Source organism: Lepidochelys olivacea, assembly GCF_965140295.1.
Source record: "Lepidochelys olivacea isolate rLepOli2 genome assembly, chromosome: 2".
NCBI lineage: Eukaryota > Metazoa > Chordata > Testudines > Cheloniidae > Lepidochelys > Lepidochelys olivacea.
This window is the reverse complement of record NC_140412.1, coordinates 237,324,151-237,343,976: the sequence shown is the minus strand read 5'-3', so window position 1 is coordinate 237,343,976 and position 19,826 is coordinate 237,324,151. Positions and strand designations below refer to the sequence as shown.

At 42.4% G+C, this 19,826-nt stretch overlaps 1 protein-coding gene across 1 annotated transcript in view; it reads left to right on the top strand.

The window, feature by feature from the left end:
* LOC311515204 (protein adenylyltransferase SelO-like) overlaps positions 1–11,529 on the top strand; it is a 44,699-nt gene extending 33,170 nt beyond the window's left edge. Inside the window, exons 19-20 of the mRNA XM_084618094.1 lie at positions 6,724–6,803; positions 7,022–11,529. Coding sequence (XP_084474220.1) covers positions 6,724–6,803; positions 7,022–7,144 — 203 coding nt within the window. The 3' untranslated portion in view covers positions 7,145–11,529. The remainder of the gene's footprint in view (positions 1–6,723; positions 6,804–7,021) is intronic.
* Positions 11,530–19,826: the final 8,297 nt, after the last annotated feature.

The window sequence follows — 19,826 nt, the reverse complement described above, 5'->3', positions numbered from 1 at the left end:
AGTTTCAGTTACTTTAATTTAAAGTATCTCTTCATAATTACTTAGAATGTGAACAACTAATCTCATCCTGTTGCTGTGGCAGTTTAATCTAAGTGAAAGATATTAATGAACAAACATTATTAATTGGTTTCTAATCTTTCAAAGGTCAAGATACATCACATTGTTCTGCATTACATTATTTGATTAAAGCCAAATATAATTCTCTATGAATGCTTATCTAGAACTTGTGAAGTACAATTTACTTTTCTGCACCATTTTTTCTGTTGAGCAGGTATTAAGATGCAGTACCAAACCAGTTGCTATTTTTGTACAAAAAGGCTTTGAACATGTTGAAACAAAAAACATTCTGTTTTTTTAAAACTTGCTTTTATCCCTTTCCCCCAACAGTCTCCATAAAATGAAGTAGAAATCAGAAATGTACATAGCTGGCTTTTGTGACCATGGATGTGGAATCCACATTTCCTCTGTTTTTTACATTCCCTGAAAGCCAAGACTAATTTAAGTTTTCATTTAAAAATCTGAAGTCTCTAACCCTTTCCACTGTGGGGGCAGTCTTCTGAATGTAAATTGACTGGTAGGAATGAAAGTTTACCACTGTGTTTGAGATAAAGGACTGAAATCACTTCTGCTGGTTCAGAGAGAGGACTAAATTGCATATCTCTGCACCAGCAAGGAACTTGAACTGTCCTCTGGATGGAATTCAACCCTGGCAAGGGCAGGTAGAAGCAGATGCAGATGCAGCCTAAGAGAATCCAGCCTGGTATCTGAGATATCAAATAGTGGACTTTACTTTGATTCTGAGCTAGATTCAGTGCTCCTGTCACCCCGAATTTAGAATAGTCCTATTACTAACACATAGGTATTGGAGAGGTAAACTGGCACCTAAAAATATAACTCAACAAGTAAATCTACATCGGAGCATTATAAGTGGGATTTTCAATATCTGTATGAAATCTTAACTCTTAAGGAAAATAGTATTTATTTCAGAAATATCAGTACTTTTACTACTACTGCTACTATTGCCCCTTTTATATAAGGATCTCAAATCACTTTACAAGTACATTAATAATCATCAAGCTTCACTTGTGAGATAGGGTAAATGTTGTTAGTATTTGTTATGATTGTGATTATCCACATCACTTGGGGGAAACTGAGGCACATAATTTAAATGACTAGCTCAAAGCTCCAGAATGAATCAGTGGGTGGAGTTGATAGTTAGCTCATAGAATCATAGAATATCAGGGTTGGAAGGGACCTCAGGAGGTCATCTAGTCCAACCCGCTGCTCAAAGCAGGACCAATCCCCAATTTTTGCCCCAAATGGCCCCCTCAAGGATTGAACTCATAACCCTGGGTTTAGCAGGCCAATGGTTGACCCCAGGAATCCTAGCTTGCAGCTCCTGATCATCACTAGACCACATTCATCACTCTTTCTCACTAGACTTCAATTTCATAGAATCATAGAATCATAGAATATCAGGGTTGGAAGGGACCCCAGAAGGTCATCTAGTCCAACCCCCTGCTCAAAGCAGGACCAATTCCCAGTTAAATCATCCCAGCCAGGGCTTTGTCAAGCCTGACCTTAAAAACCTCTAAGGAAGGAGATTCTACCACCTCCCTAGGTAACGCATTCCAGTGTTTCACCACCCTCTTAGTGAAAAAGTTTTTCCTAATATCCAATCTAAACCTCCCCCACTGCAACTTGAGACCATTACTCCTCGTTCTGTCATCTGCTACCATTGAGAACAGTCTAGAGCCATCCTCTTTGGAACCCCCTTTCAGGTAGTTGAAAGCAGCTATCAAATCCCCCCTCATTCTTCTCTTCTGCAGGCTAAACAATCCCAGCTCCCTCAGCCTCTCCTCATAACTCATGTGTTCCAGTCCCCTAATCATTTTTGTTGCCCTTCGCTGGACTCTCTCCAATTTATCCACATCCTTCTTGAAGTGTGGGGCCCAAAACTGGACACAGTACTCCAGATGAGGCCTCACCAATGTCGAATAGAGGGGAACGATCACGTCCCTCGATCTGCTCGCTATGCCCCTACTTATACATCCCAAAATGCCATTGGCCTTCTTGGCAACAAGGGCACACTGCTGACTCATATCCAGCTTCTCGTCCACTGTCACCCCTAGGTCCTTTTCTGCAGAAATTTAACATTATAACTGCAATACCATTTTATATCAAAAGATCAATTTCTGTTGTGTACATAATATTGAAATCTCATTTATGCATTGTTTAAAGATGACCTAGCAATACTGACAAAACTTTATTATTTCCTAATCAACATGCAATTACTAAAATCATATAATCATTTCTTATACTAGCATAGTTTTATACTGCTGCTTATCATCATATATTACTCCTGGGGGAATTCTGTGCCAAAAATTAAAAATTCTGCACATAATACTTTACAATTTTGCAAAATTATACATATTTTATTCTTAAAAATAACACAATATAATCAGACCAGTTTTAATTATTTCGGTAATTTATTTCAACTTATCTGTCAGCAAGTATGTCTGTAACAATACAGACCAAAAAAAAGATTCAGGAAATGTGTTTTTGACAAATAGATTCCTTACTAGGCATATTAATACAGAACTTTCATTTAAAGTACAATACAGAAATGCATTTCCTGCATTCCTCAGAAGCAGTGCAAAGGCTTGAGGGCTTGGAGGAGCTGAGGGAGAGGGAAGAAACCTGGGCGTGAACCAGGAGGGTTTTTGGGTGTGGGTGAGAGAAGTATGGAAAAGGTTTTTTGGGTGGGGGAGGAATTATTAGGGAATTGGGGAGCTTCCCCCATGCAGACCCTGGCTGATCTCTAGCTTCTGCTATTCAGTCAGGCACATCTGCCCCGTCCTTGTGTGTCCCTGCACACCCCTACCCTTTGCCATATGTGTCCTGCAGCCTCCCTCACCCATCCCCATGTGGCCCTGCAGCCCCATACCCCCTGTCCCCTTGTGGCCATGCAGCCCACCTCCCATTCAGCCCCTGGCTCAACGTTGTCACTCCACTAGCTCCTGAGTTGCTGCCCCCAGCCCTTCTGAATTCCAATCCGTGACCGCCTAGCAGCTCTGTGTGCCCCACTCTGTTTGTCCAGTGCCTCCTCACCTGGTCCTGCTGTGAGGAATGCAGCCTCTCTGGCTGGCTGCCCTCTCTCCTGGCACCACAGCAACCCCTGGTGGACGAAAAGTGTAACTGCAGCATCTCTCCACCAGAATCTCTATTCTGCGGAGAAAAAAATCCGGGGGACGTGAATTCTGCACATGCGCAGTGGCGCAAAATTCCCCCAGGAGTAATATATCTGAGCGCCATCTATATAAAATCATTAGCAATACCGAAATCTGTAGTGCACTTCATGGAGTCTTTGTCACTTTTTTCTTTTCAAGGTAAAATCTCTACTGGGGTAGGATTTGTGGTTCTGATTGTTTGGACTTTATTAACTTACCTTTTTTTCATAGAAGGGGGTGGTTCAGTGTTGTGAATATCATATATGGAAAGACCTTTCAAAGAGGAAGATTTTGCAGCATTTCCTAAAGACAGTCAGACTCTGAATTTGCCTAATCTCCTCTGAATGTCTATTCAGTAGCCATATCTCCTCAACTTTCATGTGTCCTGGCCTTGGTAATCTACCTTGTTCCAGAGGAGTGCCACTGTCTCATCAGTTAGTATATTAGGTCAAAATTCATTCTTTAATAGACCAGGTCCCAGCTACATTAACGGCTTTGAGGATTAGGACCAAAGCATTAAACTGATATGAGAAGCTGTTTGGGAGCCAGTGGAGGGGTTTAATCATAGGCCTGATGTGCTCATTATGGCCTGTCCTGTGAAGGAGTTGTGCAACTGTATTATGTATGAGCTGGAGTTTGTGCATTGTTTCCACATTCTACTTCAGATACAGTAAATTACAGTAATCCAGCCTGGAGGAGACAAGTGCATGGATCGCTGTGGCAAAGTCCTTATCCTCAAGGAAAAAGCAATGTTTCATTGAAGCTGGAAGTAAAAGAAGGTAGTTTTAGATACTGATGCTACCAGGTCATCCATGCTTAGTGAGATGTCAAACTGAATCCTGAGGCTTGACACTTATTTGGTAAATGGAGGCAGTATGCTTTGAGTGGAAGGTGAAAACAGTGTCATGGTTAGTTCATCAAAGTATTTCCCTTCTCCAGTTAGCATCACATCGGTCTTGCCTTAGTTCCGCTTGCCAGCCTCTCTTCACCTAAGAGCTGACGCTTTGCAGGCATTGTGTTGTCATAATAGTGGTGGTGATTGCATCAGATGAGAATGAGATATATAGTTCACAGCTGAGCCCATGACACCTCGCTATCTCCGCCAGTTGTCTGGAAGACATTGGAAAGAAGAAGAGATAGTATGGATCCCTGCAGGGAGGGAGGTGAGGGTCTTTGGAGAGGAGCCAGTTCATCATCATCACCACCCTTGGAATTCTGCTGGAGAGGAATGATTGGAGCCACTGTAGTGTTTGACCATCTGTCCCTGCTATATCATGTAGGCTGGTTAACAATACCACATGGCCCACTCTGTCAAAAGCTGTGGAGAGGTCTAGCAGCATGAGCCTGGAGATCTTAACTGTCTGTGGCCATATGAAGGTTGTCTTTGAGTGCCACTAGAGCTGTCTCTGTGTTGTGCCCTGGTCTGAGCCTTTGGGAGGCATCCAGCATGTTAGCTGTTGTCACGTGTTGGAACTTGGTGGTTACTATTTTGTTCATGAATGGGAAGTTACAGATGGGACAATAGTTGGAGAGGTCTTCACAGTCAAATGATGGCTTCTTGAGGATTAGGCAAACTTTGTGTTTTTGAAAGAGTGTGGTAGGTATGGTTCCCTGAAGGAGGCTTTGACTATTTCCATTAGTAGTGGGCATAGTTGTTCTCTGCTTGCTTTCACTAGGAAAGGAAGGGCTTTTTTTTAAATGTTAACAATTAATAATGTTAAAGTTATGAGCATCAAAATTACTAAATATGACAACCATTCATTTGTTTAGGCATATTATACATTGTATGCTTGATCGAGCCCTGTGGGAGAAATGTTTTTTTTTAGATTATTCACTGTTGTTACTGCTGCTTTTTCAGCTATGCTTTTACATATTGAGAGCCAGATCATGAGGTCCTTCTTTAGAGAGAGATTTTGCCTGGCCATTTTGTGGCTCCACAGTGAAATCTGTGAAAAGTTTGCATATCGAGGACCTTGAACTATTGAAAGTCTTGAGGCACAGATGGTACACAGTCAATAGGGGATCTGATCTTACTTTGCACCAAAAGTATTGTAGGCTTCATCTTTAGTTACCATGCTACTTTGGGAGCTGTTGGATGAAAGTTTTATTCACATGTGTAATTGCATTTGCAGCTGGTAGCCATAGTCCTTTGTGAGATATTGATCAGGTACTTGTTTCCGGAAGCTTTCATTGAGTCCAGTGAAAAATAGAAGGAGATTAGATTGTGGCTTATCAATAAGATTTAAAAAACTAGGTTTGGCACAAATTCCCACTACTGCTGGGGTGTTGACCATGATTATTTTGACCTTTGTATTTTGGATCCCCCTGTTCTAGCTGAAGTTTTATCTATTTTAAGGGATAGTTGTTATTTTACATGTGCTTTTAGAAGATTAATGTTAAATAACAGTCAATAATGTTGCAGAAAGTTTTTATTATAATTATTATTTGTGTTGCAGCAAGGGCTAGAAGTCCCAGTTATGGATCAGGACTACAGAAATTCTCCAACAGAACTTTTTTTCCACTGGAGAATGCAGATTTGTTGAAATGTTTTGCAGAGACAGTTCAGTTTCAACCAAGGTTCAGTGTAACTCAGGCAGGGCTTTGATGGAACCTGCCTGATACCCTATCAGTCTGCCCACCCTCCTCTTTGGCAGCCCGCCTGGTGAGCTGAGCAGGAGCCAAGACATTATGGCATATGTCTGTTCAGCAGTTAAACACCCATGACTGGCCTGGGTCTGTTGACTCCAGCTCACAGGGCTCAGGCTGTGGGGCTAAAAATTGCCCACAAGGTAGGAGGGTCCCAGAGCCTGGGCTCCAGCCTGAGTCTGAATGTTTTCACAGCAATTGTTAGCTCCGCAAGCCTGAGTCAGCTGACCCAGGCCAGCCGTGGCTATGCCACAGGTCTTTTATTCAAGTATGGATGTACCCTGTAAGCCCCAGGAGTGCTGGCTCCCAAGTTCTGAGGCTCTGGACTCAGCTGGTGCTCCTGACTCCCCTTAAGCCTACCAGGGCAAATTTAGTTTTGAAATCATTGAAACAATTTTGAAATCCTCTGTGAAATGGAATTAATTTTCCCTCCCTATATGTAATAGAGCATTGCTCTTGGCCTAGTCTGAGCTCCTAGAACAATGCTGGCAAGAGCTCCCATAGCTTAACATTGTGTATTTTCATGTATTGTCCTTAAGCAGTATCTTCTCCTTTGAAATAAAGAAGTATGCCTCTCTGTCCCATCTTGGTTTGTTTTCAGCTAGTACCTAGGCCAGGGATATTCAGACTGCAGCCCGTGAGCAGCAAGTGGCTCTTTAATGTGTCTCCTGCGGCTCTTTGCGGCACATGATATTAAAATACTGCGTGATTTAATTATTAACCAGTCTGGATAGGTTTACTAGGTTATTAATCAAGAAATATGGATTGATTTTTTTATGGTGTTTATAGTTTATAAATTATTCAACTCTTTATAACCGAATTCAACTGGATTTTCCTTTGATTTCAGCTGTCAATCCTAGATATGTACTTAGGAATTGGATGGCAGAATCAGCAGTACAAAAAGCTAAAATGAATGACTTTTCAGAGGTAAAACTGTCTACTTACATACTAATTACATTTATGGAGCTAATGAAATTAGTGTTGTGTTCATAACACTTTTGACCGGTACTCCTCTCCAATAGTAGTAGTAATAAGCAGTTAGAGGAGTAATTCCTTGAGTGAGTTCAACGCTTAGTATGTTTTGCCCCAGGGAATCTACAAAACAAGTTTGTGTGGAATGGCTTCTCAATTTTAATTGTTTCTAGGTTCATCTCCTGCAGGAAGTTTTACAACATCCCTTTCAGAGGCAAGCAGCAGCAGAGAAAGCTGGCTATTCACTACGTCCACCTTCTTGGGCCAAAGACCTCAAAGTTAGCTGTTCATCCTGATGAAGAGCAGCTGAAGCAAGAGAAAATGAGTGGGTTCAGAGTTCAAGCCTTCAAACTGGTGTGGGGATCTAGGCAACACTACCCTCTCTCTCACTGTAGGCATGGTTCCTTCCATTCTGCTGTGTGAACTTTTGACCAGGTTTGTCAAGAGAAATAGAAACATGCAGACCTCCATCAGTAGGTGATTTGCTGGAATTTCTAGCTCTGACCCACAAACCTATTTCTGCATTAATTTGTGTCCAAGAGAAAATAGAGTTCAGTCAGGCTGTCCCATTAACTTCCCCAGATCCTCTTATTGCTGTGTCTTGATTATTTGCTTCTTGATAAGTTTAAAATTTGCCTGACATAGTTTTAATCATAGAATATTTTGATTAATGTCCCCACTAGGTGTGACACACTGTTCAAACATAACTATATTCTGTTCTGAAGAAGGTATTTGGGGATTTGAAGCAGGAGGCAAATGTAGATCTTAGTTGGACAGGATTAGTATTGCAAAATGGTGTCCTTATTAAGTTTTCTCTCGATGACCTCATTGCTTCCCATTAAATTACCAAATAGTTTAAGGAAATTAAATGGTGAGCACATCTGTCTATGGAATTAATTGTCCAAGACTAAAGTGGGATGTTATTTGTATACCCAACTGTCTATGGGCTTGGCTCACCGTACTTCCAATTTTTAGCATTTGACAACAGTATTAAGATTTATTTTGTACTGGTGTAATTCCTCAGGGAATATTTACTAGCTGGATATGGAATCTTCCTGAAGATAACTCAGTATATAAATTTAAATTAGATCAAGATGCCTTTCATACTCACCTTCCAGCTGTGCGGTGGAAGTCTAGCAAAAAAACACTGGAAAAAATGGAGATATTTCTGGAAGTATGTCACTTAACAATCCAATGGATAAATATGTAGAGATGGTAGTCTTCCCATCCTTAGAGATTGGGATTGCCTTCCATTATGAGCCTTTAATTTCATAATTGATGTTACGGAAGGCTAGAATTTTTCTGGAATGGTTAAGGTAAATTAAATTATTTGGAAGATCTGAGGGTTCAAGAATGAAGTGATCTTTTTACCCTAAAATTTTAGACGCCAAATATGTTAGCCTATGACAGCACTTTTAATTTAACAGAAGGGTAACAAGGTTGTGGTTGCCCTAAAAGAATTGTCAGGATGTTACCAGGGGGCTTGTCTCAGACCCGCAGAGGGCTCCCCAGAGAAAGCTAGTCTTGCTAACCCCTGAAAGGACACAGATACAGCCTTCCACTCAAGGATAGACACACAAGCAGTAATTCTTCAAAAACAAAAGAGTTTATTTATTTAAAGAAATAAGTGGTTATTTCAATTTATTTAATGAAGCAAGAGAGAATACATAGACTAGAGTAAAATGCAATAGAATTACATTTAAAAGAAGTGATGCAACGAAAAGAAAGACACAGATTATATAGGATAACTATCACATACAGGAAATACAGTAGTTTCAATGTAACATGGACATAGAGTTTACCATATACACAAAAGGCTTTTAGCTTAGTGATACAGTTTAACCCTGTACTTAATACTATGTGGTATATGTGACCTCTGTACACATATAAAAAAACATTACCGTATTCACATTAAAAATAAACATTTACTTGACATCAACATTAACCCTTAACGTTAAACATTTAACATCCTGTAAGCACAGGCCAAGTAGTTACAAGACGGGTGGGGAGATCTCACTCAAGATGCAGGCATCCAGCTTTATTTACAAACAAACCTATATGCTCTTAAATAATAGGGAGAAAAGAAGATCAGACTTTTTATTCAGAACTTTTTATTCAGAATTTCCCTCTGACCTGTCTAATTGGTCCTTCTGCTCTGTCTGATTTCCAGAAGTATGGGCTCGACAGCTGTGCAGTTGCTCAGTTGGGCTGCGGATGCGATGATGGTTGCTGCTTTTCTGTTGCTATTGGCAAGGTAGCTGCTAGCAGGCAGTTGCTCATTGTCCTGGCAACTTTAGAATTTTGCTGCTGCTGTTTTTCTAGGTGGTTGGTTTTCAGGTAGCTGCTTTTCAGGATGTTCAATTTTTCTTTTCAGGCAGCTTCTATTCTTATGCAAAGCCTCAAACCCACTACTTTCAGCCTGTTAGCTGAAAGCCTCCTATAATCTCAGCCTGCTGTCAAACCCACTACAGTCTCAGCCTGCTAGCTATTGGTCTTGTATACTAGTTGCTCTCTCAGCCAATCAGCTTGTAGCTTTTCAGCTCTTTCCCATGACATTATACTTATTTTTAGGTAGGAAAGCTCCTCCCCTGATGCCATCTTAAATTCTAGACCTTTTTAAGTTCCTCCCTCTAACACCGTCTTGTTTGCTGGAACTGTCCCCTACCTAAATTTGAACTATGTCATCCCCATCCCTGCCATTTTGATCAACCATGTTGGATTTTCTAAATTTAAACTATCGTTAATTTCTACTTAGAGCCTTAATCTTAAAACTAATTACTATGTTATGCAAACCAAAGTGTCCTGATACTGTCACCACATTAATTATATCAGTTGGAAGAAGTGAATTTTTCAGTATTGTTAAACTCCGTCCAAGGGTTTTCTGTAAGCCTCTAGCAAGGTGCTGCAAAGTATTTTAGAACATTCAAAGCAGAATCTCTCACTACAATCTCACTTCCTGAACTATTACTTCACAGTGGTTTGGATTTTGAATAGCTAGGACTAGAAACTCCAATTTTCTTTAACATCTTTTGATTCTGAAAAAAGCAGCAATTTAGCAGTATAGTGACCATTCCAGAAATATATCCATTGTATTTTCCCCCTACATTAGCTCTCTCCCAGTGGTCAGAAAAGAATATTTTACGTCAGGATGGTGGGTTATTCAAGACAATTCCCCAAGATATGCAGGGTTTATAACAGTGGGCAACCTGCAGCCCATCAGGGTAATCTGATTGCGGGCTGAGAGACATTTTGCTGACATTCAGCATCCATAGGCACTGACCCCTGCAGCTCCCAGTGTCTGCAGTTCTCTGTTCCTGGCCAATGGGAGCTATGGGAAGCGGCAGCCAGCAAGTTCCTGCAGCCTCTTCGCCTGCAGACGCTGCTTCCCACAGCTCCCATTGGCCGGGTTCATAAGGTAAAAGTGTTAAAATGGGAGACATAATATAAACACAGAGCCATAAATCTCTTAAATCCAGATGAAAAATTAGACATCTTACAGGATAAGAGCGCAGGGTAGGAAGAACGGGGAACTACAAGCATAACAGTTACATTATGTACAAAACCAAAGCCAATAGTTTCTCCATTCAAGCAGCAAATTATGCACAAAGTAGATTTAATGTATTTAAGAAATTCATAGGCCAAAGCTGTGAACTTCTTTAAACTTGTACCAAAATATCTTTCCTCAAGTGTCCTTCATCAAAATGTCTGTCTTATAAACAAGGTGCAGTAATTGCTGGTGGTGGCAGATCTGTGAAAGATGGGAGTAATGCTAGGTCATTTTGGTGGCCTTAACTATACCTTTCTGTATGTTCTAACAATTGTGAACCTAAAAATTATCTCTCCATTTCCAGGACTTGTCATGTGTGTGCCGTTTTTTAAGACGACTGCATTGTTAAAGATCTCTTATTTTAAGTAATTGATAGATATTCACAACATTTTTGCCTGGGAATTTAGAACCAACACAAGTGCCAGTAAATTTGTAGTGGCAGGGATAACAAAAAACAGAACTGTTTCCGTATATGTCATAAGAATATAAAAATGGCCATACTGGATCAGACCAGTGGTCCATCTAGCCCAGTATCCTGTCTTCCGACAGTGGCCAGTGCCAGATGCTTCAGAGGGAATGAACAGAACAGGGCAATTATCAAATGATCCATCACTTGTCATCCACTCCCAACTTCTGGGAGACAGGGGCTAGGGACACCCAGAGCATAGGATTGTGTTCTGATCAGCTTGACTAATAGCCATTGATGGACCTATCCTCCACAACTTATTAGTTATTTAACCCAGTTATATTTTTGGCTTTCACAACATCCCCTGGCAATGAGTTTCACAGGTTGACCGTGCATTGTGTGAACAAGTACTTCCTTATGTTAGTTTTAAACCTGCTGTCTATTAATTTCATTAGGTGACTGCTAGTCCTTGTGTTATGTGAAGTGGTAAATTACACTTACCTATTCATTTTCTTCACACCATTCATGATTTTATAGACCTTTATCATATCCCCCCTTAGTCATCTCTTTTCTAAGCTGAGTAGTCCCATTCCTTTTAATCTCTCCTCATATGAAAGCTGTTCCATACCCCTCATCATTATTGTTGCCCTTCTGTCTTTTTATTTTTCCAGTTCTGATATATCTTTTCTGAGATCAAGCAACCAAAACTGCATGCAGAATTCAAGGTGTGGCCATACTGTGGATTTATATAGCAGCATTATGATACTCTCTCATTATCTATCCCTTTCCTAATGTTTCCCAACATTCTGTTAGCTTTTTTGGACTGCCGCTGCACATCGAGCGGATGTTTTCAGAGAATTATCGATGACTCTAGGATCTCTTTCTTGATTGATAAGAAAGAATTTAGACCCCTTCATTTAATGTGCATTACTTTGTATTTATCAATATGAATTTCGTCTGCCATTTTGTTGCCCAGTCACCCAGTTTTGTGACATCCCTTTGGAATTCTTCAGCCAGCTTAGGTCTTATCTAGAGTAATTTTGTATCACCTGCAAATTTTGCCACCTGACTGTCTTATCCCACTATTTGTACCCAAGGCACCCTCAGTACTGGCTTGCCTGTAACCATAAATTGATGGTCAATTTACTCCGCCCAAATGGGTAATAAGGGGTGGCTCACCTTAGAGGAATTGCCAGGGTTTTACCAGGGGGTTTGTCTCTAACCTACAGAGGACTTCCCAGAGCAGACTAATTCTGCTAACCCATGGGAGGATACTGATAAAGCTGTCTGCTTAAAGGATTGACATTCAAGCAATAATTCTTCAGAAACAAAGTATCATTTATTTAAAAGAAATAATCAGTTACAATACATTCAATGAAGCAAGAAAAAACACTATAATCTATAAGACATCATAGAATACAATTATTTTTCATTTAGAAATCATGTACCAAAGCAGCACAGGAGAATAAAAAAAATACACAGACTATATGCAGTTACAATGTAATACCTAACATTACATATTAAGAAAGCATTTATTATTTAACACTAACATCCTGTAAGCGCTGACCAAATGGTGACAGAATGGGTGGGGGTGGCTTGCACTCAGACACAGGCATCCAGATTTATTTACAGGCATACCCAGTCATTCCTTAACAGAAAATCACTCCTCCTATAATCCCTCTGACTTGTCTAGGGTCCTTCTGCTCTGTCTAATAATATTGGTAATCAGGCTGCCGTTGTTGCTACCGCTTTGCTGCTGCTGTTACCCTAAGTTTTTAGATGCCAGTTACGTTATCTACAAGTTTGGCGTTGGGCGCTATTAAATAACACTTAGCCCATCAATCATTTAAGAAAAGGGTAACCAGGTTGTGGCCCCCGCCCAAAGGAATTGCCAGAGTCAGGCCCACCAACAGCAATTCCAGGCTCCAGTGCAGAACAGTCAATGGGCTCCTTAGAAAGGGATGGCTGAGGTCATAGGAGTCCAACTTCCCCTCTTTTCCGTGGGTGCTCAACTCCCCCGCTACTCCCAGCCCTGCCCCGCCTCTTCCCGCCCCCCATTCCAACCCCTTCCCCAAAGTCCCCACCCCAACTCTGCCCCCTCTCTGACAATATTCCAACTCCTTCCTCAAATCCCCGTGCTGGCCCCCGCCTCCTCCCTTGAGCGCGCCACATTCCCACTCCTCTCCCCCTCCTGGAGCGTGCTAACATTGCCAAACAGCAGTTTGGCGGTGGCCAGGCAGGAAATGCTGGGAGGTAGGCGGAGGAGCAGGAACCTCCTCCATCTACCTCCCAGCATTTCCCGCCCGGGGACGTGTGCTCAGGGGACGGAGAGGAGGAGGAGTGGGGTAGGGGCTGCTGGTGGGGGCAGAGTACCCACTAATTTTTCCCTGTGGGTGCTCTAGTCCCGGAGCACCCTTGGAGTCGGCACCTATGGCTGAGGTTTACAAACACTACTGTTTATCTTATTGATAACACGTTAGAACCCACTATACATAAATTGTGGCGTTGCTTGATGTAGTTAACTTCCCCCCCAGTTACAGCACCAGTAGTAAACAAATTGTGAGCCTAAATATAAGATGTAGAATTTGTTATTTGAATTATATTGAATATATATATTGAATTATATATTTAAATTAAATAAATACATTATGGAATGAAATTGGAGTCCAATGGAGGGCAATGAAAATGATTAGGGGGCTGGGACACATAATTTACGAGGCGAGGCTGAGGGAACTGGGTTTATTTAATCTGCAGAAGAGAAGAGTGAGGGGGGATTTGATAGCCGCCTTCAACTACGTGAAGGGGGGTTACAAAGACTGGGGGGGTTGATAGCAGCCTTCAACTACCTGAAGGGGGGCTACAAAGACGAAGAGGATGGAGCTAGGCTGTTCTCAGTGGTGGCAGATGACAGAACAAGGAGCAATGATCTCAAGTTGCAGTGGGGGCGGTCTAGGTTGGATATTAGGAAAAACTGTTTCACTAGGAGGGTGATGAAGCACTGGAATGTGTTACCTAGGGAGGTGGTGGAATCTCCACCCTTAGAGGTTTTTAAAGCCTGGCTTGACAAAGCCCTGGCTGGGATGATTAATTGGGGATTGGTCCTGCTTTGAGCGGAGGGTTGGACTAGATGACTTCCTGAGGTCTCTTCCAACCCTAATCTTCTGTGGAAGATATATAAAGCATTTAAAGAAGCGCAAAGAAAGAAAGCACCTAATGTACCACACATGAATCATAATTAGGTGTTTATCTAAAAAAAAGGAAAAAATTGATATACAAGATGTAACTGAATATGAACAACAAAAGTTAAAAAATACAATAATAAAACAAGTATTTAAAAATTTTTTTTAAAAAAACCCATAATATCTAAATGCAGAAGGGGTCCTAAAATGCAACTCTTTGGGATTTTTTTTTTTGCAGAAAAATCATCAATTATATCTTCAAAGTTCAATGACCTGACAAGATCTTGCTCAATAGCAAGACCTTTAAGTCTCTTGTCCGATTGTTGATCTTTGTACACTTTTGATTTGTTTCATTTTGCTAAAAGATCTGTCGGCTTCAGAAACAGTTAGTGGTATGTTACAGAATATCCACAGAGCTATGGTGACATTAGGAAGAAGACATTCCAACTTAAGCTCATGAATTTTATTTAACAGCTCCAGTGGTTTGAGGTGTACAGTTCCAAAGTTTGCCTTATAAATTGCTTTCATGTGTATCACCTCATCGATGATGTCCGTGGATACATCGTTGTCATATTCTCTGCAAAAAGCAGAACTCAAATTTCCAATTTGCATATCAGTGAATTCCAAATATAACCACAGAAAGCTGAAATAAATTGATATCTCTGGCCATGACAAACCACTGTATCAACCCCCAGATTACACAGTCAACAAGCTTGTAAAATATGAACATTCATTTTAAAAATCTCTCTTCATTCTCTTCTCTCAGTTGGACTTCTGGTGTTTCATCGTGAAACAGATTTCTCTTTTTTGTGTGTTTCTTGGGGATTTTAGTTTCAGTTGGCAGGTCTGCTTCGGCTGCACGCTTGCTTCTGATAGAGTTTTCCACTTACACGTAATTCTTTAAGTTCCTCAATCAAGTTGTCAATGTTTTGTACTTACACATCAAGAGTTGCCTCTCTTGATTGAGGAGCCTTATTGTGTTGATCTATGACCATCAATATTTTGAGCCATATTGTTGCCATCAAAGTACATTTAAATGACTGTATGTAGCACTGAATTCCCTTTAGCTCTGTTTTGCACTCAAAAGACAGATTTAGTTCCTCACACTTGACCAGTGCATGTGTTATTAGTGGCAAATGTTTTGCAATTGGTTTAACGCTTTCCACGCAACCTAGCCATCTAGTCCAAGGGTTCCCAAACTTGGTTTGCGGCTTGTTCAGGGTAAGCCCCTGGTGGGCCGTGAGATGCTTTGTTTACCTGAGCATTCGCAGGTGCTGCCGCTCGCAGCTCCCAGTGGCCGCGGTTCGCCGTTCCCAGCCAATGGGAGCTATGGGAAGCCTCACTTTATTTACAGGATCCTGAAGAATTGGATCATATTTGGCAAGCAATTAAACAATTTCAAGAAAATTACTGTTATGGCAGTCTCCAATTGTGTTTGACATTCCCATGAAAGCAAGTCCTTTCTCACTCAGGAACAAACTAATTGACAGAATTTGGTTAAGCAAATCCCTCCAGTACTTCGCTTTAGCTTCTATTTCTTTGTCTAGCCGTGACATATCAGTTCCTTGGGCAAATCTTCTCTAAATTTTGCCATTTCAGATAACATTGCCTGTGATGATGCAGGTAATTTATCCCACAATTTGCTTCATAATTCCTTCTTCCAGCTGTTGTCACTTGCCAAAACCGATTTGCAAGAAACAGCGTCTGAACTGAATAATTAAAAGGGAGACAAAAGAGCAATTCTGCACTTTCAGTCCACACAAGCCAATCCCTGTCAGAAACCTCTCTGGGGGATTTTTGGTTGATTTTAATACAGAATTCAGAAACTTTTTCCATCACCAGGAAGTGTGTTTGGATGCCTAGGTGGCCCTTTTCAAACAACAGTTTTGGTCAGAGTTGCAGATAGTCGAATATCAAGTCCACATCCTTCATTCTCTTGAAATGCAATATTACTTTCAGCAATGCTTGTTTTTTCAGCCTCATTGGTTGAGTGTTTCCTCCCATGCAAGAGCACTAGTTTGGACTGTTTTTGTACTTAACTCACCCGTTTTAACAGAATCATCACAGGCTTGCTCTGAACTATTAGGCCTGTTGCTGGCACCCAGTGCTGAGAGGCTAAACAACAGCTGGAGTTGGTTCGCTACCCAGTGTGCTACACCCAATAATCACAACGGGGTGGAGAAGCAGGAAAGTTTATTTGCAGCTGCAAAAAGGTACAGGGAGAATAAAATCTCAAATCCTGCACACAGAGCAGGAAGTTACACAGGCTTTTATACATCCTTTTTCCCAGCATACTTATCCAATAGCAAGCTGCCCTAAGTATCCATATAGCCAGCCAATCCAGTTCCCAGCTAGTGCCCTTGTGCTCTGTATCATTTCTTAAACCATACATAAAGCTGCTTTATTTAGCATTGTTCTTCCATATCTGCCCTGTTTGGCCTTGCTTAGTTTCAGGCAGTCTGACTCTGCAACATATTGTTGCAAATCCTCAGCATAACTGCTGCGAGTGCCTCCAGGCGGGGGGGCCAAGGACACTTGGGCCTAGTGCGAGGGGGCTTCATCGACACTCGTGGTCTTCCATCCCCTCGAGTTACCTAGTGGCCATGCCCAGTGTCCCCAACAGGCCACTACTAACTGTAGTGACTAGTGGTTCTACTTGATCTTCTTTAGGCCTAACCCCACAATCAAAGTACAACTACCCTTCCTGCTTTTTTCAAGTCAGGTTTCTTTTTCTTGTTTTTTTCTCCACTTCTGAGCTCCGGACTTATGTTTGTACTCCATAATGACACACTGCCAGACTGCCAGTCACACCAGCAGAGTGCAGCAGCTCTCTGGCAAACTATTACTGTCCAAATGGTCTATTTTTAACCAACAGTTTAGGAATTATTTTAGCGGTTGGGACGCGAATTGTGCTATCCTGAGATAGGGCTATTTTGCTGACCCTCACTCCAAAATATCTTGTCTGCCTGAGATGTGCTCCACTTCTGCCGTTCACCCGCCAGAGGTTGCTACGGCTTGGCACCAAATGCAAGAGGGGGGTGATGTGTGTGGTGGATATGTGCACAGCAGGGGGCGGGTTGCTGGGGCGGGGAGCCACTACTGCTGCACATCGTGCCAGGAGGGCTGGAGCCGGGCCTCATGCTGCTGCCGGCTCGGCGTGGCGTTGCCATGTGGGCACAGAGCTGGACGCGTGGATGTGCCCGCGTGGATGCAGTCTGCCTGACACTGGGGTGGTGCTGCACCTGCACTGCCTGGTGCCCAGCGAGCTGCTGCCGGCTGCGCTGCTGGGTCTGCTCTTCTGGCACAGCCAGGGCTTCCACCTGCCCGCCCAGCTGCCTTTGCTGCCGCCAGTACCACCCCATGCACGCCGAGGAGCCCAGCAGCCCTCCCAGGCAGTATCCCCTGCCCCGCTGCCATCAGCAGGCCTGGCCAGAGTGTTACCAAGGGGCTTGTCTCTGACCCGCAGAGGGCTCCCCCGAGCAAGCTTGTCTTGCTAACCCTTGAAAGGACACGGATAGGGCCGGCTCTAGGCACCAGCAAAACAAGCAGGTGCTTGGGACGGCACATTTCTAGGGGCGGCATTCCGGTGCCGGCCAGGCCGCCCCTAGGAACATGCCTCCACTCCGCCTCCGCCTGCTCCCCTGAGCGCGCCACGGCCTCTCCGCTTCTCCCCCCTCCCTTCGTGCGCGGCAAGCCTGGGAGGGAGAAGCGGAGCGGCGGTGCGCTCGGGGGAGGCGAGGTGAGCTGGGGCGGGGAGCGGTTCCTCTACCCGCCCCATTACTTCCTGCACTTCCTCCCCTGCTCACCTCCACTCCACCTGCTCCCCTGAACGCACTGCCTTTCCCTTGCCTGAGAGGGAGGGGGGAGAAGCAGAGTGGCGGCTTGTTCAGGGGAGCAGAGGTGAGCTAGGGTGGGGGAGGGGAGCCACAGGAAGCAATGGGTGGGTGGGGAAAATGCAGCATGCCCAGGGTTGGGAAGGGGCAGAGCCGGGGGCAGGGCACGAAAAAAAAGCGGGGGCCAAAAATTTTTTTGCTTGGGGCAGCAAAAATCCTAGAGCGGGTCCTGGACACGGATACAGTCTTCTGCTCAAGAACAAACACACAAGCAGTTGTTCTTCAAAAACAAAAGTATTATCTATTTAAAGAAATAAGTGGTTACAGTGTGTTTTAGAAAAGCAAGAAAGGATCTATAGAACAGAGCAAAATGCAATAGATCTACAATTAGAAGAATTAAAGCGGTGCAGCAAATAAAAGACATAACAATGTAATTGTTCACTTAACACTAGCATTTAACTTCTAACATTTAACATCCAATAAGCACTGGCCAAGTGACTACCGGATGGATAGGGGAAGATCTCACTCAGACCACAGGCATCTGGCTTTGTTTACAAGCAAAACCCATATATTCCTTGATAGTGAACAGAAAACTACACTTCTACTATTCTTAGATCCCTCTGAGTCATCAATAGGGTCCTTCTGATCTGTCAAAAGTGAAACGCTGTCTGCGGATGTTTGACATTGTCTGCTGCCAACGGAAAGCAATTGCTGCTGCTGAGGTGAAAGCTGCCCTAAATTTAAACGACCGTTAATTTCTGCTTATTTAAAGCCTTAATCTTACAACTCTGTCTCAGTCTCTGGCCTTCTCTAATTGGTTGCTTTTTCAAGTACAGAAATCCCTGCTTAATGAGATCATCTCAGCCAATCAGCTTCATCTGTCACTGAAACTAACTGAGCCTCCTCCTAGCTATTAGTATAAATCCTCCTCCTAGCTCCACCCTTTAGGTATTTTGGAGAGTGAGTTGAGTCATACCTGCTGAACTTTACTTCATCCCTGTCTCTTATCCGCTATTGGTCAATTCAGTGTGTGTCCTTCATTTTGATGCTTTCTAATAGAGAATCATTGCAGCTGCTATTTTTTATTTTTAGTTCTAAACTATCATTAATCACTACTTATCTAAAGCCTTAATCCTAAAACTACTGTTTTATGCAAGCTAAAGCATTATGATACTACCACCATCATTGTTATGCTAATTTGGAGAGGTGATTTTTTTACAATGTTTTAAACCCCTTTCTAGCTGTTTTTCTGCACGTCTCTGTCCTGAGTGCTGCAGGCTTTTATACAGGATCAGAACAGCTAAAAGCAAAACCTCTTGTATCAACTGTTTATTACCTTTTCCAGATCATTTATGAATATGTTGGACAGCACAGATCCCAGTACAGATTCTTGGGGGATCCTGGTATTTACCTCTCTCCATTTTGAAAATTGATCATTTGTTTCCCATCTTTTAACCAGTTACTGATCCATGAGACGACTTTCCCTCTTATCCCATAACTGCTTACATTGCTGAAGAGCCTTTGGTGTAGGACCTTTCTTTCTGAAGCTCCAAGTACACCATATCAACCAGATCACTCTTGTCCATATGTTTCTTGACACCCTCAAAGAATTGTAATAGATTGGTGAAGAATGGTTTCCCTTTCCAAAAGCCAATTGTTTTTTCCCCAAAATATCATGTTCATCAATGTGTCTGATAATTCTTTTCTTCACTGTAGTTTCAGCCAATTTGCTTGGTACTTACATTAGGCTTACTGGCCTGTAATTGCCAGGATCACTTCTGGAGCCTTTTTTAAAAGTCAATGTTACTTTAGTTTTCCTCCAGTCATCTGGTACTGAAGCTGATTTAAGCAATAGGTTGCTTACCACAGTTAGTAGTTCTGCAATTTCATATTTGGGTTCCTTCAGAACCTTTGGGTGAATACCATCTGGTCCTGGTGACTTATTACTATTTAATTTATCAATTTGTTCCAAAACCTCCTCCACTGACACCTCAATCTGGGACAGTTCCTCAG